This window comes from Neoarius graeffei, chromosome 15 (assembly GCF_027579695.1).
Source record: "Neoarius graeffei isolate fNeoGra1 chromosome 15, fNeoGra1.pri, whole genome shotgun sequence".
Lineage (NCBI taxonomy): Eukaryota > Metazoa > Chordata > Actinopteri > Siluriformes > Ariidae > Neoarius > Neoarius graeffei.
In genome coordinates, this window is record NC_083583.1 from 8482868 (window position 1) to 8510049 (window position 27182).

Consider the following 27182-nt stretch of genomic DNA (forward strand, 5'->3'; position numbering starts at 1 on the left):
TGGCCTGCCGTCCTTCTGTGCTCCTCCCACTCGTACAAACTGTCACAGTGGTGCCGAAACCCGGGACCGGAGCACAGAAAAGAACAGCCTCATGGAGTCCTCCCCCTTCGTGGACCTGGTCCACGCCCTCGCCACGGCCCAGCAGAGCCAGCACCAGGCGCTAGTCGCCCTCCGGAAGGAGCAAGAACAACGGTTCGAGGCCCTGGTGTTGGCGCAGCAGGAAGATCGACAGGCGTTCCGGAACCTCCTTGCATCGACGGGGTCCACCACCTCCACCACCACAGGCCCTTCCCCCCTCACCCTAACTAATATGGGCCCGCATGACAACCCTGAGGCCTTGCTCACACTCTTCGAGCAGGCAGCAGAGGCCTCAGGCTGGCCGGTGGAACAGCGCGCGGCGCGCCTCCTCCCCCTGCTAACGGGCGAGGCGCAGCTGGCCACGCTACAGCTCCCCGCCGACCGCCGGCTGGTCTACGCGGACCTCCGCTGGGCCGTCCTCCAGCGTGTGGGGCGCACCCCCGAACAGCAGCGACAGCACTTCCACGCTCTGCGCCTGGAGGAAGTCGGCCGGCCGTTCGCGTTTGGCCAGCGACTCTGGGACGCCTGCTGGCGGTGGTTGAGGGCCGACAACCGCGACGCCGAAGGAATCATCGATCAGGTGGTACTGGAGCAGTTCATCGCCCGTCTACCTGAAGGGACCGCGGAGTGGGTCCAGTGCCACCGCCCGGCATCGCTGGATCAGGCCATCAAGCTGGCGGAGGACCATTTGGCGGCTGTTCCGATGGCAGGACAGTGGACAGCCTCTTATCCCCTCTCCTCTCTCTCTCTCTCTCTCTCTATCTCCCCTTCTGTGTCCTGTCCTCGCTCCGGTCCCCCACCGCGGAGACGGGGGCTGGCTCCACCCCAGCCGGCCCGCTGCACCCGCGGTGCCCTCCCGTTTCCCCCTTCTGTGTCTGTCTCTTCCCCCCCTCAGGTGAGTGAGCCCCAGAGCGCCGGTGCAGAGAGGAAGCCCGGGCCGGTTTGCTGGCGCTGCGGGGAGCCGGGCCACCTCCAACAGCACTGCTCGGCAATGGAGGTGGGAGCGATGGTTCGGATCCCCGATGCGCCAGGAGCCGCCCTCGATCGGGCCGGAGGTTTAGTTAAACGGTTCAATCGCACCCTCAAAAATATAATTAAAAAATTCGTAAGTGAGGACGCACGTAATTGGGATAAATGGCTCGAACCCTTGCTATTTGCAGTGTGAGAGGTCCCACAAGCCTCCACGGGGTTCTCCCTGTTCGAATTGTTATATGGGCGTAAGCCGCGTGGCATTCTAGATGTGCTGCGAGAAAACTGGGAGGAGGGACCTTCACCAAGTAAAAATGAAATTCAATACGTTATTGGCCTGCGCGCAAAACTCCACACCAGGGGTGTCACTAGGCCTTTTTTACTGGGGCACGTGCCCCAGTAAAAATCAGCTGTGCCCCAGTAAGAAAATGTTGAAAGATTTTCGTAACAAACTAGTTTCTTTGGCAGATCATTTATCTACTGTAAGTTGTAGGACAGAGTGTGTTTCAAACTTCTATCGCCTCTTCTTTCTAACTAATTTTCTGAATGGTCTGAGAGATTCTCACTGTAAACATAGCGTGCGTGCGGCGTGCCATGAGTCCATTTAGCCTACTGGAGAGATGAGTCTACTTTTTGGATGAGTCAGAGTTTAGGTAACGCAAAGTTTTTGCAACAAAACTAAGCAAACCATATTCTAACAAACCCATTAAACTACATCGAATTAAACGACATTAAATTACTTTTCCAGATGGATATCAGACAAGTCTTCTCACGAAGCAGAGACAGGGGCAGGGAAACAGTGACAGATGAGGAGGAGGGTGAGAGAGGTAAGATTAAGGTTGTAGGCTATGTGCTAGTCAGTCATAACTAACCAGCTAAGTTCATGAATCGTGAGCGTTGAGGTGACACGTTTAGCATCAGCATGCATTAAAAGCCCAAATGCCAACAATAAATTTTTTTGGGACTGGGATGTGTTTTCCGTCTCGTTGACCTATTCCTCACATAACTTCATCCACAAGAGCATGAGAATTATCCACTTTGCATAGGTTGGAGACAGGGACGTTAAGGTGCATTGTGGGGGGGGCATTTTGTGTGTGTGTGTCGGGGGGGCAGGGGCAGTGCCCCAGTAAAGCTTAATTCCTAGTGACGCCCCTGCTCCACACACTCACACACCTAACCCAGGAGAATTTGCGGCAGGTCCAAGAACGGCAAACCCACCTGTACGACAGGGGTACGCGCCTTAGGGAGTGCGCATCCGGGAGATAAAGTACTTGTACTGTTGTCCACATCGAGCTCCAAATTGATCGCCAAGTGGCAAGGACCCTTTGAGGTCACACAGCGAGTCAGGGACGTCGACTACGAGGTGAGGCGAACGGACAGGGGTGGGGCGCTACAGATTTACCACCTCAATCTGCTCAAACTATGGAGTGAGGAGGTCCCCATGGCGTTAGTGTCGGTGGTTCTGGAGAAGGCAGAGCTGGGGCCGGAGGTTCAAAAGGGAACATTGGCATCGCGTACCTCTCCGGTCCCCTGTGGAGACCACCTCTCCCCAACCCAACTCGCGAAGGTTGCCCAGTTGCAGACCGAATTTTCGGACATGTTCTCGCCCCTGCCCAGCCACACCAACCTCATAGAGCACCACATTGAGACGCCCCCAGGGGTCATAGTGCGCAGCCGCCCTTACAGGCTACCCGAACACAAGAAAAAAGTGGTTCGGGAAGAACTCGAAGCCATGCTCGAAATGGGCATCGTCAAGGAGTCCCACAGTGACTGGAGCAGCCCGGTGGTCTTGGTACCCAAGGCCGACGGATCGGTCCGGTTCTGTGTAGACTATAGAAAAGTCAACGCGGTGTCTAAATTCGATGCGTACCCAATGCCTCGTATTGATGAGTTGCTCGATCGACTAGGCACGGCTCGCTTTTACTCGACACTGGATTTGACAAAGGGTTATTGGCAGATCCCCTTGACTCCATTATCCCGAGAAAAAACGGCCTTTTCCACACCGTTTGGCTTACACCAGTTTGTCACACTTCCTTTTGGGCTGTTTGGGGCGCCCGCTACGTTCCAGTGGCTGATGGATAGGGTCCTCCGCCCCCACGCCACCTATGCGGCCGCATACCTCAATGACATCATTATCTATAGTAATGACTGGCTGCGGCACCTGCAACATCTGAGGGCCGTCCTTAGGTCGCTGAGGCGAGCGGGTCTCACAGCCAACCTGAAGAAGTGTGCGATTGGGCAGGTGGAAGTACGGTATCTGGGCTTCCACTTGGGCAATGGGCAGGTGTGTTCCCAAATTAACAAGACAGCAGCAATTGCGGCCTGCCCGAGGCCCAAGACCAAAAAGGGGGTGAGACAGTTCCTGGGGCTGGCTGGCTACTATCGTAGGTTTATACCTAATTATTTGGACGTCACCAGCCCGCTGACTGATCTCACTAAAAAGGGGGCACCAGATCCGGTCCAGTGGACAGAGCAATGCCAGTGGGCTTTCTCTGAGGTGAAGGCTGCACTGTGTGGGGGGCCACTGTTACACTCCCCTGACTTTTCTCTCCCCTTTATATTACAGACAGATGCGTCGGACAGAGGGCTGGGGGCTGTTTTGTCCCAGGAGGTGGAGCAGGAGGACCGTCCAGTGCTGTATATCAGCCAGAAACTGTCGGTGCGTGAGGGGCACTACAGCACAATAGAGAAGGAGTGTCTAGCCATCAAGTGGGTGGCCCTCGCCCTCCGCTACTACCTGCTGGGACGCCCTTTCACCCTCTGTTCGGACCACTCGCCCCTCCAGTGGCTCCACCGCATGAAGAATGCCAACGCGCAGATCACCCATTGGTATCTGGCACTCCAGCCCTTTAACTTCAAGGTGATCCACAGGCCGGGGGCGCAGATGGTCGTGGCGGACTTCCTCTCCCATCAAGCAGGGGGGAGTCGGCTGCAGGCCGGACGGCCGCCCAGCCTGAGTCGGGCGGTGGGGGTATGTGGCAGCAGGGGCGTGGTCAAGTATCGGTCTGTGACCGGAGGGCAGAGTCAGGGAAGGTAAGTGGCAGAATCACTGCACCTGATGTCTAATCACGTGTGTTTGTGTGTCTTCCCCAGTGACCGCGCCCTATTTAAAGAGAGAGAGAGAGAGCAGAGGAGGAGAGCTCTCTCCCCAGCCAGACGACCTGTGTGTGTGTGTGCCTGTGTGTGACTGGGAGACAATTAGATAAGCTGAAAAGCTGAATAAATATTTTTTGTGAACTCAGTTCTGGCCTGCCGTCCTTCTGTGCTCCTCCCACTCATATGAACTGTCATATCTTCTAAGTGCGACTTTTGACTATCCATATGGCGCCATCCTCCACAGGAGTGATGTGATGAGACTCCAGCTAGAAGTAGAACATCAGGATGGATCATGCAGGTTCTCCAACCTCCTTTGTTGGAGGAGGTTATGTTTTTGCCTCCGTTTATTTGACTTCCCAACGTAACTCAAAAAGTAGTGAATGGATTTTGATGAACGTCAGAGGAAAGGTGGACCATGGGCCAAGGAACAATTAATTATATTTTGATGCAAATCTAAATGTGTAGCTTGGTGGAGTTATGCACTCTACAGAGTGCCCTTTGAATTTAGATTATAGGGTAAGGAAGGGCGGCACGGTGGTATAGTGGTTAGCACTGTCGTCTCACAGCAAGAAGGTTCTGGGTTCAAGCCTAGTGGCTGATGAGGGCCTTTCTGTGTGGCGTTTGCATGTTTTCCCCATGTCTGTGTGGGTTTGCTTTGGTTTCCCCCACAGTCCAAAGACATGCAGGTTAGGCTAATTGGTGGCTTTAAATTGACCATAGTTGTGAATGGTTGTTTGTCTTTACGTGTCAGCCCTGTGATGACCTGGGATGTGTACCCTGCTTCTCACCTATAGTCAGCTGGGATAGGCTCCAGCTTGCCCGTGACCCTGCACAGGATAAGCGGTTACGGATAATGGATGGACGGATTTATTTTTCACTCCTACAATTTTAATTTAACTGTTATTTACACTGAACCATTTTCAGCCTCATTTCACTGATTCATAAACAAATCACAGATTGTAAAAGAATCCTTTGGTTGTGATTTGAGATTGACAGACTTAGCATACGTAATGTGATGTGCAGCCAGTTTAGTGGCATCGTAACCAAAAATGGGCAATGACAAAGTTCTGAATAAGTATTTCAGACCATGAGGTCTGGCGATGAGTGAGCTACGATGCTCATCTATAATGAAAAGCCACCAATAGGAGGACGGCGAACCCAAAGTGTCAGAATGCAGGCACTTCCAGATGCAGTTGCAGGGGATAGTGGGTGCATCGTAAACTCCAAACTGAGCCAAATCGGGAAACTAGAGTCGTAGTCAGGGACGGGTGGAGGTCAGTCGATTGGCAAATAGGACAACATAGAAAAGACGAGAGGACGAGGTCAAAATTGAACATAAACAAGGATCTTAATGTGAAGTCAGGCAGAAGTCAGAATGGCTTGGTAAAGTCAGGTACAGGGACGCAAACGATACTTCACGAGAGCTGATCTGATATAGGGAAGGTTATTGCGGGGTAGAGGTGATGCAGTTAGAACTCTGGTGACGAAGGGCGCTGTGGCTCTTGGGAAGTGTCATCTGGAGCGGCCATGTTTGGAGGCTGCTCTGAACTCAGGCTTTCAGCGTTGTTACTGACACAAAGGACAGCGACACACTGTATACTCCAGTGGCGAAAGGTGCATGTTTTTGTGAAACATGAACGAATCATGCTAATGGCCAGAAAAATATCCTTATCCATATCCTGTACATCAAGCGCTTAATCATGCTGACTGCTGAGATGCAGAAAATCGTTTAATTTTTATTTGTTGTTGTTTTTATTTTTTTGGAATTAACTATTTCCACTTATTTAGACATCCTTCAGTCCTCACAACTGTGCCTTCCAAGCTCTTTTATACATGTTCACTGTCTCCCAGGTCAGGCTTGTAGTACTTGAGTCCGACTCATGCCCTAATTTTAAAGACTTGTGACTCGACTTGGACTTGAGCATTGATGACTCGGACTCAGACTCGGACTCGTGCATTAACTGCATTTGGACTCGGAAATTGGAGACGAGGACTTGGATTTTTTCTTTATTTTTTGTAACATGCCATAATAACTTGGCATAAGATATTTATATCTACATTAATTTTTGTACTAATTTCGTGCAAGAGTGTCACACCTGTGTGCCTTGGTGCGTGCATCAGATAGATTCTTGGATGCACTATGGACAGCGTGCGCCAAGCAGACTCTCGCGCGCACCCTAAACGACTCGTACCTCCACAGGATTAAGGTGCAGTCAGCATGCCAATATAAAAACTGTGAAAACACACTTACTTTGCGAAGTATTGAGCTGTGCTGCTGACACGCTACTGAGCCTTATTTTCTTGTTTGGTTTCCTGATCCCTGATTTCCTGTTTCTCGTCTTTGATTCTGCCGAGTCTACGATAGCCTGTTTGTGCCTCGCTCGACCTATTGCCTGTTTCACTGTTTTATGATTTTGCCTGCCATTCTAGATTGTTTACCATCTTCACTTGTATTAATAAACACACCTTCTGCACTTACATCCGTCTCCCAACCATCTCTGACAGAATACTTCACAGTCCCTGATAAGAGAAGCACATTCACCTGTTCATACGCCACGTTCAGGAACAAACTAATGTTAATGGCGCTAAAACAGCCACCGTCAAATGGTGCGGTTGGAGTGTTGTTCTTGGACTCGACTCAAAATTTTTTTAATGACTTGGACTTGAACACTGGAGACTCGAGACTGGACTTGGACTCAAGGGGAAATGAATTTTAAGAGAGTAAATGTTAGAACAACTATGAAAAGTATGTGCATTACAGTCTGTGGGGTGCAATTGTGGAATGGTCTGGATAATGAACTCAAAAATAGCACCAACATAAAACTGTTTAAAAAATTATATAAAAACATGTTACTAAAAATATATGAGAATGAGGACAGGCAGACTATATAGGTGATGATGAAATTGAGAGTAAGTCTGTGACTGGTCTTCTTGTATTTTGTATATAGTTATAGGTAGGTGTATATGTATGTACTGTATACAGTGGTGCTTGAAAATTTGTGAAGCCTTAAGAATTTTCTATCTTTCTGCATAAATATGATCTAAAACATCATCAGATTTTTGCACAAGTCCTAAAAGTAGATAAAGAGAACTCAGTTAAATAAATGAGACAAAAATATTATACTTGGTCATTTATTTATTGAGGAAAATGATCCACTATTACATACCTGTGAGTGGCAAAAGTATGTGAACCTTTGCTTTCAGTATCTGGTGTGACCCCCTTGTGCAGCAATAACTGCAACTAAACGTTTGCAGTAACTGTTGATCAGTCCTGCACACCGGCTTGGAGGCATTTTAGCCCATTCCTCCATACAGAACAGCTTCAACTCTGGGATGTTGGTGGGTTTCCTCACATGAACTGCTCGCTTCAGGTCCTTCCACAACATTTCGATTGGATTAAGATCAGGACTTTGACTTGACCATTCCAAAACATTAACTTTATTCTTCTTTAACCATTCTTTGGTAGAATGACTTGTGTGCTTAGGGTCGTTGTCTTGCTGCATGACCCACCTTCTCTTGACATTCAGTTCATGGACAGATGTCCTGACATTTTCCTTTAGAATTTGCTGGTATAATTCAGAATTCATTGTTCCATCAATGATGGCAAGCCGTCCTGGCCCAGATGCAGTAAAACAGGCCCAAACCATGATCCTACCACCACCATGTTTCACAGATGGGATAAGGTTCTTATGAATGCAGTCTTTTCCTTTCTCCAAAAATAATGCTTCTCATTTAAACCAAAAAGTTCTATTGTGGTCTCATCCATCCACAAAACATTTTTCCAATAGCCTTCTGGCTTGTCCACATGATCTTTAGCAAACTGCAGACGAGCAGCAATGTTCTTTTTGGAGAGCAGTAGCTTTCTCCTTGCAACCATGCCATGCACATCATTGTTGTTCAGTGCTCTCCTGATGGTGGACTCATGAACATTAACATTAGCCAATGTGAGAGAGGCCTTCAGTTGCTTAGAAGTTACCCTAGGATCTTTTGTAACCTTGCTGACTATTACACACCTTACTCTTGGAATGATCTTTGTTGGTCGACCACTCCTGGGGAGGGTAATAGTGGTCTTGTATTTCCTCCATTTGTACACAATCTGTCTGACTGTGGATTGGTGAAGTCCAAACTCTTTAGAGATGGCTTTGTAACCTTTTCTAGCCTGATGAGCATCAACAATGCTTTTTCTGAGGTCCTCAGAAATCTCCTTTGTTCGTGCCACAATACACTTCCACAAACATGTGTTGTGAAGATCAGACTTTGATAGATCCCTGTTCTTTAAATAAAACAGGGTGCCCACTCACACCTGGTTGTCATCCCATTGATTGAAAATACCTGACTCTAATTTCACCTTCAAATTAACTGCTAATCCTAGAGGTTCACATACTTTTGCCACTCACAGATATGTAATAATGGATCATTTTCCTCAATAAATAAATGACCAAGTATAATATTTTTGTCTCATTTGTTTAACTGGGTTCTCTTTATCTACTTTTAGGACTTGTGTGAAAATCTGATGTTGTTTTAGGTCATATTTATGCAGAAATATAGAAAATTCTAAAGGGTTCACAAACTTTCAAGCACCACTGTAGATGTATGTGTGTATATATGCATAACATAAGTATCTGAATATATGATTTGATTTGGTCAATATTATACCATGTCGATATGTCTTGGTATGTTGGTATGTTTTCTTTTTGTTTGTTGCTTTTGTTTTCTTTTGTATATATAGTTTATTATGGTGGAAAGTGACGTTTGATTAGCGGTGGTATAGAGGGTTAGGATTGGATAAGTTATTACTTCTTCCTAATCCTTTCTGAACATTATTATGTTACTGCCTTGTGGCTATGCTATTCTGTTTGTTTATGACGATGTTTTGATTATTGCATTTTTTATTTAATTTTTTTTTTATTTTTATATCTTTCTTCTTTATTGTTCAGAATAAAGTAATCAATCAATCAATCAATCAATCAATCAATCAATCAAATAAAAGGTCTCGTGACTCAACTACAACACTGTCTCACAGGTACACACCCATGTATTTAAAACTCTGTTTTCCATGAAAGATTGTCTGAGAGCTTCAGTTCTCCACCTTTCCTCATCAAATATATCATCATTAGTTTTTCAGATAAAAGGTTCCTGAAATCCCAAGACTTCAATGTTCAGAAGGAAATAAATTAAGAGCACACATCTGCACAAGTTCATGAATATGTAATGTCGTGTCACTCAGCATATCCACCACTCCACAGGGTCTGAAATACTGCGCCATCTCCAGCAGCGAACCGGGCTGTGACAAGCTCATCTTTTTGATGACATGGAGACCTGCTGATGAGGCTAAGCGGATCTAGATTTTGAGAAGTTTAAGACCGAGCACCAGTCCACGTCAGGAGCAGAAATCTCTGCCTGAAGGAGCATTTAATCTGAGCCACTCTTCTGACAAACACCGAGCAGCATGAGCTCACAAATTTTAAACACCATCTCCAAATGCCAAGCCATCTCTGGGCTAGCGCTGTCACTCTCGAGCTCAGGGTGATCAATGATCTTGCACGGATATCAACATGTTCCTGCTATGCATCGTTTGAGATTCACACGGAATGTGAACAAAAATGTTCGCTCCTTATCGCTCCATGCAAGCAGAGCCTCGGGGAAATTGATAGTGTAAGGAGAAAAACAGCCAGAAAGAGCATGGGAAAAGGAAACAAACAGGAAAAAATGGAAATAGAAGAGAGCAAGACATGGCGTGAAGGCTGAGAGATGAGACAAGTGGGAGGCAGAGGAGAGGATGGAGAGGTTTGTGTACGCAGCGACAGCACCGCAGGACAAGCAGATCCCAGCAGAACCACTTGGCTACATGGGCTAATGTGTAGGAGAAGCTGTTTGCACACAGAAGAAGTCTGAAGACCGCCCCTGCTGTGCGCCCCCCATTGCCCACCCACCTGCCTGTCATTCTGCCCCCCTGCTGAAACTCCAGCTCCAGTTTCGACTGTGACTGCAGGGGTTCAGCTCAACAGAAAAGAAAAATCAAGCAATATGCCGGGGCAATATTCTGCTCGAAAAAATGTATAATTGTTGTGTATTCTCAGTATTATCAGTCATTTCATGAAGAAACTTCATTTAAGTTATTTAAATGAATTAAAGTTTGATTTAACAAGTATTAATTTAGTTCTTGCGGTATTACAAATCAAAGATTGAAGAAACGGCTTAATTTTTAGAAAACTGCCGTAATATTCTGTATGAGGATCACATGGTCCAAAATGGGCCTCATTAACCAATGAGATCAAATGTTTTTTTCTAAATAACTTTTCTATTTTTCAAGATATTTACATGGAAATTGGCAAGCACATAGATGGTTGTATACTGAATACAAAGTTTGAAAAATTATTAAAAACGAATTATGCAAATTAGTATGCTAATTCGGTAAAAATATTAAATCAGAACTCTCTCGTCTTCAAAGTTTCAACAAATGGCTTTATTTGTGCAATATAAAGCTCATCTTAACTCTCATTTATACATCACAAAGAAGGAGAAATCAATGTTAATTACAAAATCTGCATAAATAAGCATTGAATGTCTCACATCTGCCATTCTCTATCAAAATAAAAAAGGAATAAAAGATTATTTCTAATCCCCTCTTTGTGCTCTGTAGGCCTTTGTATTTCTCAAAAGTAGGGCCTATTAGTGTTTATATGAAAGAGTATAAATGATTATTTTGATTAATATTCACAGCTTTCAAGGTGAACCTCGAAAAAACTGTGTGAGCCACATCCAATAAACAATTCACATTAACTGAACTGAAATTGACACTCGCGTTTCTGACTTCTGGTTTTTTAAAATCTCATTCCGACCACTAAGATCTCAATATTTTTCATGAAAACAACAACACATATTCTAAAATAGTTATTTATTTACATGAATCAGTTTGATTTGAAAAAATAAGTAGGTAAAGCTATGAAAACTCACTTCAAATTCTCCCGTGAATCAGAACATCAAAACTAGCAGACGGAAAATTTTGCTGAATACGTCATCATAAACAGTGAGCGCGAGAGAACATCCCTATAAAAGTTACCTGATTGATATTCCTGAGTAATCCAGTCGGAAACCGATCAAAAGACAGAGAGAGAGAGCCTGACCGCTTTCCCGTGACTCAAAAAGAAAAGCACCGGCAGTTTTCCGACGTCACGCGAGCAGAGCTTTAACTCTGTTGTACCGACTTCAACCTGCCGTTACTCCCAAAGTATTGAACAGATCTTAATCAGATAAAATTCTTTGGAAAGCAGAGATTATAAGATTTTTAATTCACGATAGACAATATTCAAGAGTTAAGCAATGACAGATTTGGAAACTTAGACGAGCGTCTGCATGCACAATTTTCACAGCACGGCCAGCAAGCGTCTGAGACGCCTAGTTATAGCAGATCAGCAATCAGTTGTCTCTAAGGTATTTTCACCTTTACAAATTATTGCCAGTCCAGAGACCAGAGATATGAGCAGGAATTAGAAATCAAACTGTTCTGGATTTAAAGGGATGAAAATTCAGATCTAAAAGAAAAATATAATTAAAGGTAAAAATAAACAGAAACAAAAACACCCTGCAGCTGTTAAATCAAGCTATTGAGATTTAAATGGAAAAATAAAACAAGGATCAATTTCTTTCTCTTACCTTATCATCCAACTTCTTGGCACAGAACGAGAGCTCAACGTATCCATTGTTGCCAGAAATTTCCTCAGCATGAATCTAATAGAAATAGAAAAGCTATTAATCTTTTTTGTGCTCTTTTTTTGTGTGTTGTTTGTCCATCACTGTCAGAAATAGGGCTACAGTAGGAGTCAATTTCTGTTCCCCAAGGTATGACACTAATGTACATCCCTAGGGCTCATTATTGGACCTCAAGGTAACTACAGTATGTGTACATTTTTAGGGCCAAAATGATACATACTGTATATGCTCCCAAGCAGTATATAAAGGGTACAAATAAGTACCTTAGAAGATACTGATCCAGTAACAACCCTGTGTAACCCTAAAGGTACAAGAATGTACTTTATTTCCTGACAGTGACGTTAGTAGTATAGAAAAAATGCAGATGGAAATAATCGACTCACTCAGTGCGTTTACATGCATATAGAGAAAATAGAATTTCTGCCGTTGCTCGACTGAAATCGAAGTTCTAAATGCCATGGAAACACCTTAGCTAGGCTGAAATTGAACCAAACTTGATTTCTCGTAATCGAGCTACACTACCTAGATTATGCAATTTTTGCCGAGCTACTTAGTGCATGTATACCCTATCGAGCTACGTAGTCGAGCTACTTACTTCAGCACTGCCCCTTCCGGAAGTGACGAGTGACGAGACCACAAGCGGGAAAAACAACAGCCTCGGTCGGCAAGACAACAGTAGTAGCGAGCAGCAGAAGAGGTCAGGAGGAACAAACGAAGAAGAGAAAATGGCGAGCAGAAACGTGCACTTCTGGAGCAATGAGGAGACAGAGTTCATGCTCATTCAGCTTAAGGAGTTGAATATATTAAAATTCATGGACGGGAGAAAAACGCGCAATGGAGAACACGGAACTGATAACTTTGTTTACACTCTTGAATAGCTCTTCTTCATGACGACAACCGGAAGTGTACCAACACGATGGGGCGTGTAGCGCCACCTGTGGCTTGGGTGCACAATGTACCTCACACAATAGCTCGATTTCCTTGTGTGCATGTAGGATTGGATTTCTCTGGCACCCCTGCTGGGACCCTTTGCTCGATTACTGACAGCAGCTCGATTTGGATGTGCATGTAAACGTACTGACTGTAGCGTGACTAAGCTGCATTCATATTCCTTTTGCGAGTACAAATATGGCTCAAATACAAATATAGTCATTTATTTCTTGTTCCCAAATGCAAAAATGCATACGCCAAAAGGATAAAATTCATATTTCCTTGTATTTTTGCCCATAAAAGAAAATGTCCATAGGATTCAGTTCACAGGATGTAGAGTGGAATTTTAGTACTGCGTGTAAAATGGGTTGTAATCATGAGTCTAACCAAGAAATGGAAATATTATCCCCTTCGGACATAATGTGTACAATTGTACACATGAAGTTGCATAGCATTTTTCCTTGCATCCAAAAGGGGTTATACCAAATATAAAATAAATTAAATATTACAATGCTCATCATCAGTGTTGAGTGGGGGTTATCAGGAATGGTGCCAGTCCCCAAGAAAGGGAATCTCACCTTCTGTACCAACTATAGAGGCATTAGCCATTCATCTAACCCAAGTTGCTGCAAAAGTTTACAATCGGATGATCCTCAATAGAATTAGACCAGTCATTGACAACCTACTACGCTCAGGTCAAAATGGATTTCGTCAGTCCCGCTCTACTGCCTCACACATCTTAGCATTAAGAATTGCTGAGGAGGTGCTGAACCACAAGAAAGAAGCAGTGATTGTCTTCGCTGACTTCAAGAAGGCATTTGACTCAATCGACAGAAAAAAGAAGCTCAAAATTTTTCTTGCTGATGGAATTCCTCCATGGATTGTCAGTGCAATTTTGTTTGTTTTGATACCAATCAGGAAAGCTTGAAAAAGTAGGCAGTAATCGTCATTTAAACTTGTTTTTGTGCAATATTTCGTTTGGAAAACAGTTAATTTGGTGGAATAAATGTGACGCAAGATGCTGAGGACACCTGGCTGACACTTCACATTTCGAAGTCTCGCACAAGTCTCGTGAAGATCGTGCAGATAAGCGACGCCTGCCACGGACCAAACGAACTACATTCAACATGGCTAAAAACCGAATAGGCCGATAAGCATAATATTTAATTGCAATTAGTTGCCAATACAAGTCAGGATATAAGGTTACTAAAACTGAAAATGTAATTGAATAGCATGTTAATTAAGAAATAAAGCAAGTTTAAAAATGACTTCAGTTCGCCTTTAATATCTGGGCTGTGTTCCCTGGTCAGACAAGAGTAGTATGGCAGCTGCTTGTGGCGCCTTTGTATGCCTTCAACTCAGCTATGTTGAACTGCGTCCTTCGCAATTCAGCTATTCAGCTGGAAGAAAGGATGATTAGCCACTATAAATAAAATGAACTCATCTAGTAGGATTTACAATGAGAAGGTTTTTAATTGTTCAAATAAAGTTTTAGGAAAGAAACAAGGGTGTCAATGGCTAAAGAAGATATACTACAGTGGGGCAAAAAAGTATTTAGTCAGCCACCAATTGTGCAAGTTCTCCCACTTAAAAAGATGAGAGAGGCCTGTAATTTTCATCATAGGTATACCTCAACTATGAGAGACAAAATGAGAAAAAAAATCCAGAAAATCAAATTGCCTGATTTTTAATGAATTTATTTGCAAATTATGGTGGAAAATAAGTATTTGGTCAATAACAAAAATTCATCTCAATACTTTGTTATATACCCTTTGTTGGCAATGACAGAGGTCAAACGTTTTCTGTAAGTCTTCACAAGGTTTTCACACACTGTTGCTGGTATTTTGGCCCATTCTTCCATGCAGATCTCCTCTAGAGCAGTGATGTTTTGGGGCTGTCGCTGGGCAACACGGACTTTCAACTCCCTCCAAAGATTTTCTATGGGGTTGAGAACTGGAGACTGGCTAGTCACTCCAGGACCTTGAAATGCTTCTTATGAAGCCACTCCTTCGTTGCCCGGGCAGTGTGTTTGGGATCATTGTCATGCTGAAAGACCCAGCCACGTTTCATCTTCCATGCCCTTGCTGATGGAAGGAGGTTTTCACTCAAAATCTCACGATACATGGCCCCATTCGTTCTTTCCTTTTCTCCTCCATTCTTTCCTTTTCTCCTCCAAACACGACAAGTTGAGTTTTTACCAAAAAGTTCTATTTTGGTTTCATCTGACCATATGACATTCTCCCAATCCTCTTCTGGATCATCCAAATGCTCTCTAGCAAACTTCAGATGGGCCTGGACATGTACTGGCTTAAGCAGGGGGACACGTCTGGCACTGCAGGATTTGAGTCCCTGGCAGCGTAGTGTGTTACTGATGGTAGCCTTTGTTACTTTGGTCCCAGCTCTGTGCAGGTCATTCACTAGGCCCCCCCGTGTGGTTCTGGGATTTTTGCTCACCGTTCTTGTGATCATTTTGACCCCACGGGGTGAGATCTTGCGTGGAGCCCCAGATTGAGGGAGATTATCAGTGGTCTTGTATGTCTTCCATTTCCTAATAATTGCTCCCACAGTTGATTTCTTCACACCAAGCTGCTTACCTATTGCAGATTCAGTCTTCCCAGCCTGGTGCAGGTCTACAATTTTGTTTCTGGTGTCCTTTGACAGCTCTTTGGTCTTGGCCATAGTGGAGTTTGGAGTGTGACTGTTTGAGGTTGTGGACAGGTGTCTTTTATACTGATAATGAGTTCAAACAGGTGCCATTAATACAGGTAACGAGTGGAGGACAGAGGAGCCTCTTAAAGAAGAAGTTACAGGTCTGTGAGAGCCAGAAATCTTGCTTGTTTGTAGGTGAACAAATGCTTATTTTACCGAGGAATTTACCAATTAATTCATTAAAAATCCTACAATGTGATTTCCTGGATTCTTTCCCCCCCATCCTGTCTCTCATAGTTGAAGTGTACTTATGATGAAAATTACAGGTCTTGCTCATCTTTTTAAGTGGGAGAACTTGCACAATTGGTGGCTGACTAAATACTTTTTTGCCCCACTGTAGAAGGGCATTTGGTAGAGTACATACCTCCAACAAGCTACATGTTATCAACATGAAAATCAAATCACTTGAACCAAGGATAATACTAAAGCTGTCCTCCAAATTTCATCCAAATCCGTTCACTACTTTTTGAGTTACGCTGGGAACAGATGAAAAAAAATCCTGGATCCACATACATACATACCCAGATTTGCATCAAAATCTAAGCAATTGTTTCTTGGCCCATGACTCACCTTTCCTCCAAATTTCACCCAAATCCGTTCACTACATTTTGAGTTATGTTGGGAACAAACAAACAAACGGAGACAAATACATAACCTCCAACAACGGTGGCAAAGGTAACGAGTGAAAATCCAGAAGATATCTGAACAGAGAGGCCGTGAACAGCTTCACCAAGTCAGAATGTTGCCTGACTTCACACAATGGCGACAAAGTGTTCAGGAAAAGTCCCTGACAGTTTTGGAGTTCATAAAGGTGAAGCGTGAAATAAAGAATGGAGGTTTAAATATATTAAACAATTTGGCCAGCAGAAACAAATCTATAACCAGTGTGAAATTTAATAAGAGACACCACACAGCCCAAACATCATTAACATTTATTAAAAAGTCTTCAAAAGAAAAGGTCACTGGTGTAAAACACAACTGAACCATAAGCTGGTGAGCAATATAGCAGTGCATGCCAGTGTACAAACAGGAAAGGAGAAAAACTATTTTTCTAAACTTTTTGAGAAAATTGAGTACATAGGATTGAGACTACATTGGGCATTGGTTATTTACAATTGTTATAAAATGTGTTAGGGACTGATTCTAGGGCCAGATCTTTTTATTTTATATATTTTTACTTCGCCAAAAATCATGTGATAAATCATCTAGTCAAGACAACCTAGTCGCATGAGCTAGTCAAACGTGCCTTAACCATGGAATATCTCTTATTAAGTATATTTTTGATGATAATTATGCGCGATATTGCCAACGCACCCAGAGATGATGGTGTCGTCAATTCTGTTCGCCAGTCATCAGCTATATGACAGAAATGTTCTTACTATGATGCTCATGCCATTTTAAATTTTTAAATATCTCATCTCATCTCATTATCTCTAGCTGCTTTATGATTATTATTTCTAATTATTGCTGCATGTTTATTGTTCTGATTTTATGTATTTAATTTTATGTTCTCTCTTTTTGGAGGCAATAAACACAGGACTACTAGAGCAGTGGCTACAATTATCAACAGTCCATAATTACAAGACCTTTTCAGATTTACCAATAAAAAACTATTTTACAAAGGTGAGTTTCAGTTACAACAGTGATTATTGGTTAATTAATCAACCGGAAGACCCCCCTTACCCTTTGATCTTGTCGTCTGATGACGCAGCTCGTTACCTGAGATGGAATTTTTTAGCACGATCAGCAATTTGAGAAAAACCCGGACGTTATCATCGTAGGTAAGCATGGTGGAAAGATCATGGATATGTTTTTACTGATCAAATTCACCCATATTTCATGATCTCCTTGTCGAAACCTACTTTTGTTTCTTACTCTTTCATTTGACAGTCGCCATTTTGTATCTAAGCGCACGTTTGAGAAGTCACATGAGGTGTCGATAATCGTGATCACTTTCACCAGTGTCCACCATTATCGACACCCTGTGGAATTAAGTGACATTTACAACTGTTATGGATCGATCTTTGTGGAACATTGTTGAAGTAGATGAAGTACTTTAAAAAAATAAAAGTGCTGTGATTTATAATAATTTTTTTTTCTGATTCATAACAGAATGGAATGTTTATAGAGTATATGGAATCCTATTGCAATAAATAGAATTAAAACAATTAAATTCCAAGCAAATAAAAAATTACATGCTTGAAATATTCAGATTTTTCTGTTCCATTTAGAAAATATTTTTTGCAGTTTGTTGTAAATACCTACCACATATTACAATATCAGTAGACATTTTATATTTTTAGATGTAAATTTAAAATCTAAATTTTAAAAAATTGACCCTTGACCTGGATTTTCATGTGGTTACAATGTCAATTGCCTGTTGACATTTATTGATAAACTACAAAACTAGAAATTAATACAAATAACAAATGATTAACAAAATGTGATCTACGAAAATACTTAGAAAGTGGGTAGAAAGTGGAACAAAAAGATTTTCTGACGCAGGTTAAACATTATCAGTTCATTTGTTTACAAACAGAATTCTGTGGAGAGTCGTCAAATTCAAGGACGACTGTTGGTGGATGGGTGGGTGCCGTGAGCGTGAGTGAGCGGCGAGGCCAGCAGCAGAAGCACATGGCCGGAGGCACACTTGGCATCTGTAGGCTGTCACTTCAGCAGCTTCAGGATGCTTCTTTCTTTGGTGAGCTTGAATGATTTTATGACGCCTGTTTTGCTCAAATTTCAACATTCCTTCCTGAACAGCAAGCCTCCAGGCTTTGTGGTCCGCAGCAAGTTTCTCCAGATCACAAGGACCTAAGCCACAGTTCTTTAACGAGTCCTTGCCACAGTCTTTAAATCGCTTCCGGGGCCTCCCAATACTGCGGTAACTCTTCACCAGTTCACCATAGAAGAGTTGTTTTGGTATCCTGTGATTGTCCATATGAATTACGTGTCCCGCCCAACGCAGTTGTCGATTTATGATGATGCTTTCCACAGAGTCAGCAGTACTCAGGACATCTGTATATGGAATTCTATCCTTCCAGCCTATTTTAAGGATCTTCCTTAAGCAGCGTTGTTGGAAAGCCTCAAGCTGTTGGATGTGTCGACGGTATGTGGTCCAGCACTCAGCTCCATATAGTAAAGTGCTTAAGACAACAGCACGATAGACAGCTATCTTCGTAGTTAAAGTTATTTCATGGCTATTCCAAACCCTTTTGTACAGGCGACCAAAAGAGGCACTGGCCTTTGCTATACGGCTTGAGATTTCTCTATCCAACTGACTATCATTTGATTTTATACTATCTAGAGACGCAAAGGCATCTGTGTTTTTCAGCTGGTTATCTTCTGCGTAAATGGATGGCAGAATGTGATCTGTTGCTGGAGGAGGTTGGTAAAATATCTGTTTTCTTGATGCTGATGCAAAGGCCAAACTTCTTGGTAGTTGCTGAAAAGCTGCTCATTAGTGCCTGCAAATCTCCTGCTGTATGTGCAAACAAGGCACAATCATCAGCAAAAAGAAGTTCACCGATCAGCTGGTAGTTAACTTTAGTTTTCGCACAAAGTCTTGAGATATTGAAGACATTTCCATCAGTTCTGAATGTGATGTATACACCATTATCCAAGCCAAGGAGGGCTTCATTCAGCATGACCCCAAAGAAGATTATAAAAAGGAATGGGTGATGACACAGCCTTGCTTCACCCCGGTGGTTATGGGGAAGCAATCTGACAGGTTACCATCTGCACAGACTCGTCCATGCATACCACAATGGAGCTGCATCAGAATTCTGATGAATTTCTCAGGTATTCCCAGCTTCCCTAGAATTTTCCATAGACCATCACGAGGCACAGAGTCAAAAGCCTTCATTAAGTCAATGAACGCAGCATACAAGCCAACATTCTGTTCGATACATTTCTCCTGTAGTTGTCTGGCAGCAAAGATCATATCAATGGTGCTGCGATTACTTCTAAAGCCACATTGTGACTCAGAGATGAAGTCATCAAAAACTGAGGTAACAAGATGAAGCTGCATGACTTTTGCTAATATCTTAGAAGCGATGGCCAGCAGTGAAATACTACAGTGATTATTGCAGTCATGGGAGTCTCCTTTGCGCTTGTAGATAGTAACTATGATAGCATCTTTGAACTGGTCTGGAATGTACTCACTTTGCCATATAACCAGAAGGAGATCATGGAGCCTATCCAGTAAGAGTCGACCACCATATTTAAAGACTTCGGCAGGAATACGGTCCTCACCCGCAGCCTTACCGCAATGTAAGCTGCTGATAGCCTTGACTACTTTTTCTTTCTTAGGAGGATCGTCGAGGTGTTTTAAGACTGGTCTTTGTCTATGGCATCGACACTAGCTTGTTGTACAATAGATGGTCTGTTTAAGAGGCTGTTAAAGTGTTCTGCCCAACGATTCAAAATGCTCGACTTCTCTGTTAAGATCTTCCCATCTAATGATAAGAGAGGTGAACCTCCATGATTGACAGGGCCATAAATCTCTTTTAGGGACTGGTAGAAGTTCTTCATATCGTTGACATCCGCAAAGTGTTGGATTTGTGTTGCCTTTTTGGCGAGCCAGTCATTTTTTACTATTCTGATTTTTTGCAGTAAGGAATTGTGTGCTGTAGTGAAATCAATATATGCTGCCTTAGTACTCCTGTTCATGTATTTCAAGTGTGACTCATTTTTCCTCTGGATCAGAGGAAGCAGTTCTTGGATATTTTCTGCAAACCAATCAGGTTGCCTCCTTTTTGCTATTCTGAGTACATTTGCTGCTGTCTCATACGCTACAGTGCGGAAATGGTTCCACATAGCCCCTGATGTGCAGTCTTTTTCCTGAGGGATGTTTTCTTTAAGAGCTTCTGTCATACTGCATTCTAGGTTTGACTTGAAGCCATCACATTTAAGCTTGGATGGCATTTCTTGCCCAGTGGTAACCTGACGGTGATGAGACGGTCATTTATTGCACAGGGTAGTGATGACAACTTTCTTGCTATTGAGGATCTCATAACTATAGTGACACCATGTAGTCTCCTTTCAGTCTCAGGGAGACCACTCTAAAAGTAGGTGTAACCAGATGTCTCTTCATGCAACTGGCCATTGCCAGGCAGTCGCATTTCATAGAGCACTGCAATATCAATTGAGTATCTGCTTAATTCAAGGCCTATCAGTGATGTTTTTCATTCATAGTTCAATGTCGGGGCGGCACGGTGGTGTAGTGGTTAGCGCTGTCGCCTCACAGCAAGAAGGTCCGGGTTCGAGCCCCATGGCCGGCGAGTGTGGAGTTTGCATGTTCTCCCCATGTTCACGTGGGTTTCCTCCGGGTGCTCTGGTTTCCCCCACAGTCCAAAGACATGCAGGTTAGGTTAACTGGTGACTCTAAATTGACCGTAGGTGTGAGTGTGAATGGTTGTCTGTGTCTATGTGTCAGCCCTGTGATGACCTGGCGACTTGTCCAGGGTGTACCTCGCCTTTCGCCCGTAGTCAGCTGGGATAGGCTCCAGCTCGCCTGCGACCCTGTAGAAGGATAAAGCGGCTAGAGATAATGAGATGAGTTCAATGTCCGTATATTCCAGGTAGCGATTTTGAGGTGTTTTGTACTCATTTTTCTACGACCGCAAGATGGGATAACCCGTCAGCTGCGGCTAGCTGACCGGGTTAAAGGAGGAGCAACCAAGGTTTACGGTACCTTTTCTAACCCCTTCCCCAGATTGGGGAGAGCAGTGGCCACTCTAAATAGAGCTGCTCTGACATCTGGAAAGCTGCCGAAAGGTTACATTGCTCCAAATGGTGTAACAAGACAACCATCTATTCCAGACCACCAACATGCAGGATTGTGACTACGACTGCCAATACCATCCTATACCTGTCATTTCGCCACTTTCCCATCGCCATTGGACTTGACACCAAACTTCATCCAACAACTCCAGTGCCTATCTGTAAACATTAGAATTACTTCCTCATTTACGTAAGCACCAACATCGATATAGTTATATAAAAGATATGTTGTATTAAATATAAGTCTATGTAAATAAAAACTATGTTTTGTTAACTTACTACCACATACCAATTTTTTTTAATAAATAATCATCTGGATGTCAATAATTGTGGAACGGTGTCGATAACTGTGTCGCAGTGTCACGTGATCTGATATGCTAAGTAATCGGGAATCAACCCATTTTTTCCAGTGGAACATTGAGTAATTATTCATGCACAATTTACATATAGAAAGCCTTTTCTACTTTTTCAATGGCCAAAAGATCGTTAAGGTGTCGATAATTGTAGCCGCCACTCTACTACTACTACTACTACTACTACTATATGTACTACTATTTCACGTCAGAAATAGTCGCTGATGATGTGGGGGTTTTTTTTTCTTTTTGGCAGAATTTACAAGTCTGCCAGGTCTTATTAGGCTCATATTTAATTCAACCACTAATTAGCTTTTAGTCTGAAAAAATTAATCTGCAGGAACAGCAAATTAAATCCAATCAGCCCGTTTTTAGTCAAAGTGTGAACTCCATGCAACTGCACTTTCAGCCATAATAAAGATCATAATAAAGACAGAATCAGTGGCTCGGCAATCAGTTTATAAAATACGACAGCTGGTATAGATTTGCTTCTAAAGGATTGCGTGTTTTTTTTTTCAACAGAAACAATGTAAAGCAAAGCTCTATTACATGATCCTATGCAGTGAAGTGTGTAAGATCAGCGTGCTATTTATTAAGAGCGATTAATGAATCACTGTTGGAGGCCGTAGACAGAGTCATACAGAGACAGAGGCAGGTGATAAACAGGGAAAATCAATAACCAAAGACAAAAGCAGAGGCAAGAATCAAAACCGGGAAGTAACTAGCAAGCCAGAAGGACAGAAAAAAAGGGTTGAGGATAGCATGAAAGCATTAATGAGTCTTCGTGAGAACAGAAGACGCCACAGAAATGTTTAAAAAGACAAAATAATTAATGCTGAAGTGAATTCAAGTGAAAACATTCAGGGAACATACGACCCCAATTCCAAAATAGTTGGGACGCTGTGTAAAACATAAATAAAAACAGAATGTGATGATTTGCAAATCATGGAAACCCTATATTTCATTGAAAATAGTACAAAGACAACATATCAAATGTTGAAACTGAGAAATTTGTATTGTTTTTTTTTTTAAATATATGCTCATTTTGAATTTGATGTCAGCAACACGTTTCAGAAAAGTTGGGACAGGGGCAACAAAAGACTGAAAAAGTTGTGCAATGCAAAATAAAAAAAAGAACTAATTAGGTTAATTGGCAACAGGTCAGTAACATGATTGGGTATAAAAAGAGCATCCCAGAGAGGCGGAGTCTCTCAGATAAAAGATGGGGAGGGGTTCACCGCTCTGTGGAAGACTGTGTGGGCAAACAGTGCAACAATTTAAGAATAACGAAACATTCTCAATGTAAAACTGCAAAGAATTTGGAGATCACATCATCTGTGGTCCATAATATCATTAAAAGATTCAGAGAATCTGGAGAAATCTCTGTATGCAAGAGACAAGGCTGAAAACTGACATTGGATGCCTGTGATCTTCAGGTCCTCAGGAGACACTGAATTAAAAGCAAACACGTGTCTGTAGCGGAAATCATTGTATGGGCTCAGGAACACTTCAGAAAACCATCGTCTGTGAAAACAGTTCATGACTGCATCCACAAATGCAAGTTAAAACCAGATAACAATATCCAGAAACACTGCCACCTTCTCTGGGTCCAAGCTTTTTTACAATGGACTGAGGCGAGGTGGAAAACTGTCCCGAGGTCTGACGAATCAAAAGTAGAAATTCTTTTTAGAAATCATGGACACCACGTCCTCCAGGCTAAAGAGGAGAGGGACTATCCGGCTTATTATTAGCGCACAGTTCAAAAGCCAGCATCTGTGATGGTATGAGGGGGCATTAGTGCACATGACATGGGTAGCTTGTACACCTGGGAAGGCATCATTAATGCTGAATTATATATTCATGTTTCAGAGCAACATGCTGCCATCCAGACAAAATCTTTTTGAGGGAAGGCCTTCCTTCTTTCAACAAGACAATGCCAAACCACTTTCTGCACATATTAAAACTGCATGGCTCCATAGTAAAAGAGTCCAGGTGCTAAACTGGTCTGCCTGCAGTCCAGACCTGTCTCCCATTTAAAACATTTGCCGCATTATGAAGCATAAAATATGACAAAGGAGACACCGAACTGTTGAGCAGCTGAAATTGTATATCAGGCAAAAATGGGACAACATTTCTTGTTCAAAGCTACAACAGTTGGTCTCCTTAGTTCCCAAACGTTTACAGTGTTGTTAAAAGTCAAGGTGATGCAACACAGTGGTAAACATGCCCCTGTTCCAACTTTTCTGAAAAGTGTTCTTGACATCAAATTCAAAACGACCATATATTTTTCAAAAAACAATAAAATTTCTCTGTTTCAGCATTTGATATGCTGTCTTTATACTATTTTCAATGAAATATAGCAGGGTTTCCATGATTTGCAAATTATTGCATTCTGTTTTTATTTACAGTTTACACAGCATCCGAACTTTTTTGGAATCCGGGTTGTAAAAGGGCGGGGGCAAAAGGCACAAATCCAAACAATGCAACATGACAGTGTAAACAAAGAGAATGGAGAATGACAACAAAATGTGAACAGCATGCACCAACAAGTGAAAATTAAATGAACGTGAACGCTGCAACAGCAGCAATATAAGGCAATGTCAAAAGAAAAATATTTTGAAATGAAAAGAGGTTATGACATAACATGGTGATCTCTAATCCAGGCATGAAAAAAAAAACAAGAAGAAATGGATATGATAGAGACTGGAGGCAGTTACAAAGTTAACAGTTAAAGACTCTTCAAGCATGCTCATAAAAGGAGATGCAAACTTTTGAACATGCACAGTTATAGTTGTATTTTTTTACTATCGGTATCCTATGTGACCATTTCTGATAATGAAAAGAATCTATGAAACCAAGAACACTGGGTATAAAAGAACGTTCTTTACACCACTGTGCTCTTGAATTCTCGAATCTGATTGGTCGGATTGGTATCGGGTTTATATTAATATTAATGCACTTGTTCTAATACATTACCATTTCTATAGTAACAGCTTATTCACAGAGACATGAAGTGTCTGTTTATATGACTGTTTATAGCTGCTGTAACGGAAGTTTGAACAGGAAGTAACATTCATTATTCATGGACATTCTACAATGTTAAATGTAACTACAGTGGGGCAAAAAAAGTATTTAGTCAGCCACCAATTGTGCAAGTTCTCCCACTTAAAAAGATGAGAGGCCTGTAATTTTCATCATAGGTACACTTCAACTATGAGAGACAGAATGGGAGGAAAGAATCCAGAAAATCACATTGTCTGATTTTTAAAGAATTTATTTGCAAATTATGGTGGAAAATAAGTATTTGGTCAATAACAAAAGTTCATCTCAATACTTTGTTATATGCCCTTTGTTGGCAATGACAGAGGTCAAACGTTTTCTGTAAGTCTTCACAAGGTTTTCACACACTGTTGCTGGTATTTTGGCCCATTCCTCCATGCGGATCTCCTCTAGAGCAGTGATGTTTTGGGGCTGTCGCTGGGCAACACGGACTTTCAACTCCCTCCAAAGATTTTCTATGGGGTTGAGATCTGGAGACTGGCTAGTCACTCCAGGACCTTGAAATGCTTCTTATGAAGCCACTCCTTCATTGCCCGGGCGGTGTGTTTGGGATCATTGTCATGCTGAAAGACCCAGCCACGTTTCATCTTCCATGCCCTTGCTGATGGAAGGAGGTTTTCACTCAAAATCTCACGATACATGGCCCCATTCATTCTTTCCTTTACACAGATCAGTCGTCCTGGTACCTTTGCAGAAAAACAGCCCCAAAGCATGATGTTTCCACCCCCATGCTTCACAGTAGGTATGGTGTTCTTTGGATGCAACTCAGCATTCTTTCTCCTCCAAACACGACAAGTTGAGTTTTTACCAAAAAGTTCTATTTTGGTTTCATCTGAGCATATGACATTCTCCCAATCCTCTTCTGGATCATCCAAATGTTCTCTAGCAAACTTCAGACGGGCCTGGACATGTACTGGCTTAAGCAGGGGGACATGTCTGGCACTGCAGGATTTGAGTCCCTGGCAGTGTAGTGTGTTACTGATGGTAGCCTTTGTTACTTTGGTCCCAGCTCTCTGCAGGTCATTCACTAGGTCCCCCCGTGTGGTTCTGGGATTTTTGCTCACCGTTCTTGTGATCATTTTGACCCCACGGGGTGAGATCTTGCGTGGAGCCCCAGATTGAGGGAGATTATCAGTGGTCTTGTATGTCTTCCATTTTCTAATAATTGCTCCCACAGTTGATTTTTTCACACCAAGCTGCTTACCTATTGCAGATTCAGTCTTCCCAGCCTGGTGCAGGTCTACAATTTTGTTTCTGGTGTCCTTTGACAGCTCTTTGGTCTTGGCCATAGTGGAGTTTGGAGTGTGACTGTTTGAGGTTGTGGACAGGTGTCTTTTTTACTGATAACGAGTTCAAACAGGTGCCATTAATACAGGTAACGAGTGGAGGACAGAGGAGCCTCTTAAAGAAGAAGTTACAGGTCTGTGAGAGCCAGAAATCTTGCTTGTTTGTAGGTGACCAAATACTTATTTTACCGAGGAATTTACCAATTAATTCATTAAAAATCCTACAATGTGATTTCCTGGATTCTTTCCCCCCATTCTGTCTCTCATAGTTGAAGTGTACCTATGATGAAAATTACAGGCCTCTCTCATCTTTTTAAGTGGGAGAACTTGCACAATTGGTGGCTGACTAAATACTTTTTTGCCCCACTGTACACTGCCCGGTCAAAAACAAAGTCAACATTTGGATTTAAATAACTAAATACATAAAAGCCTTTGATTGGATAATTACTGCATTGATTAATGTGTTTCAGCAGCAACAATTCTTTTAACTCTAACTGATGCAGTGAGTAGCTTCTCATTTCTTAAACAAATATGTCGGAAGACATATCCCGTGTTCATGGAAAAGATGTTCCTATGTTTCAGAAGGTCAAATTACTGGCCTGGATCAAGCAAAGAAAGCAACTAAGGAGATTACTAAAATGACTGGAACTGGGTTGAGAACTGTCCAATGCATTATTGCAATTACTGGAAGAATAGTGGAGAACTGTCAGCTTCGTGAAAAAATGTGGTTGGAAAAAGATCCTGACTGACTCTGATCAGAGATCACTTAAATGCTTGGTGAAGCTTGGTGGAAAAAAATCGACAGCAGAACTCACGTTTATGTTTAATAGTGAGATTAAGATCATTTGTACCCTCACAATGTGACGAGAACTCACAGGATCAGGACTAAACAGCTGTGTGTCCATAAGAAAACCACTTGTTCGTGAGACTAATCAGAAGAAAAGACTTCAGTTTGCTACAAAGCATAAAGATTGGACTCTGGAGCGATGGAAAAGGGTCATGTGATCTGATGAGTCCAGATCAACCCTATTCCTGAGTGATGGGCGCGTCAGGGTAAGAAGGGAAGCTCATGAAGCGATGCATCCATCATGCATAGTTGCCACTGTACAAGTCTCTGGAGGCAGGGTGATGACCTGGGGTTGATTCAGTTGGTCAGGTCGATGCTGAACGTTACGGGGCAATAAAACGAAGTCAGCTGATGACC

The 27182-nt window shown here is 42.7% G+C and overlaps 1 protein-coding gene across 1 annotated transcript in view; it reads right to left on the reverse strand.

Moving 5' to 3' along the window:
* cpne7 (copine VII) overlaps positions 1-27182 on the reverse strand; it is a 171555-nt gene that overhangs the window by 110222 nt on the left and 34151 nt on the right. Inside the window, exon 4 of the mRNA XM_060940814.1 lies at positions 11800-11874. Coding sequence (XP_060796797.1) covers positions 11800-11874 — 75 coding nt within the window. The remainder of the gene's footprint in view (positions 1-11799; positions 11875-27182) is intronic.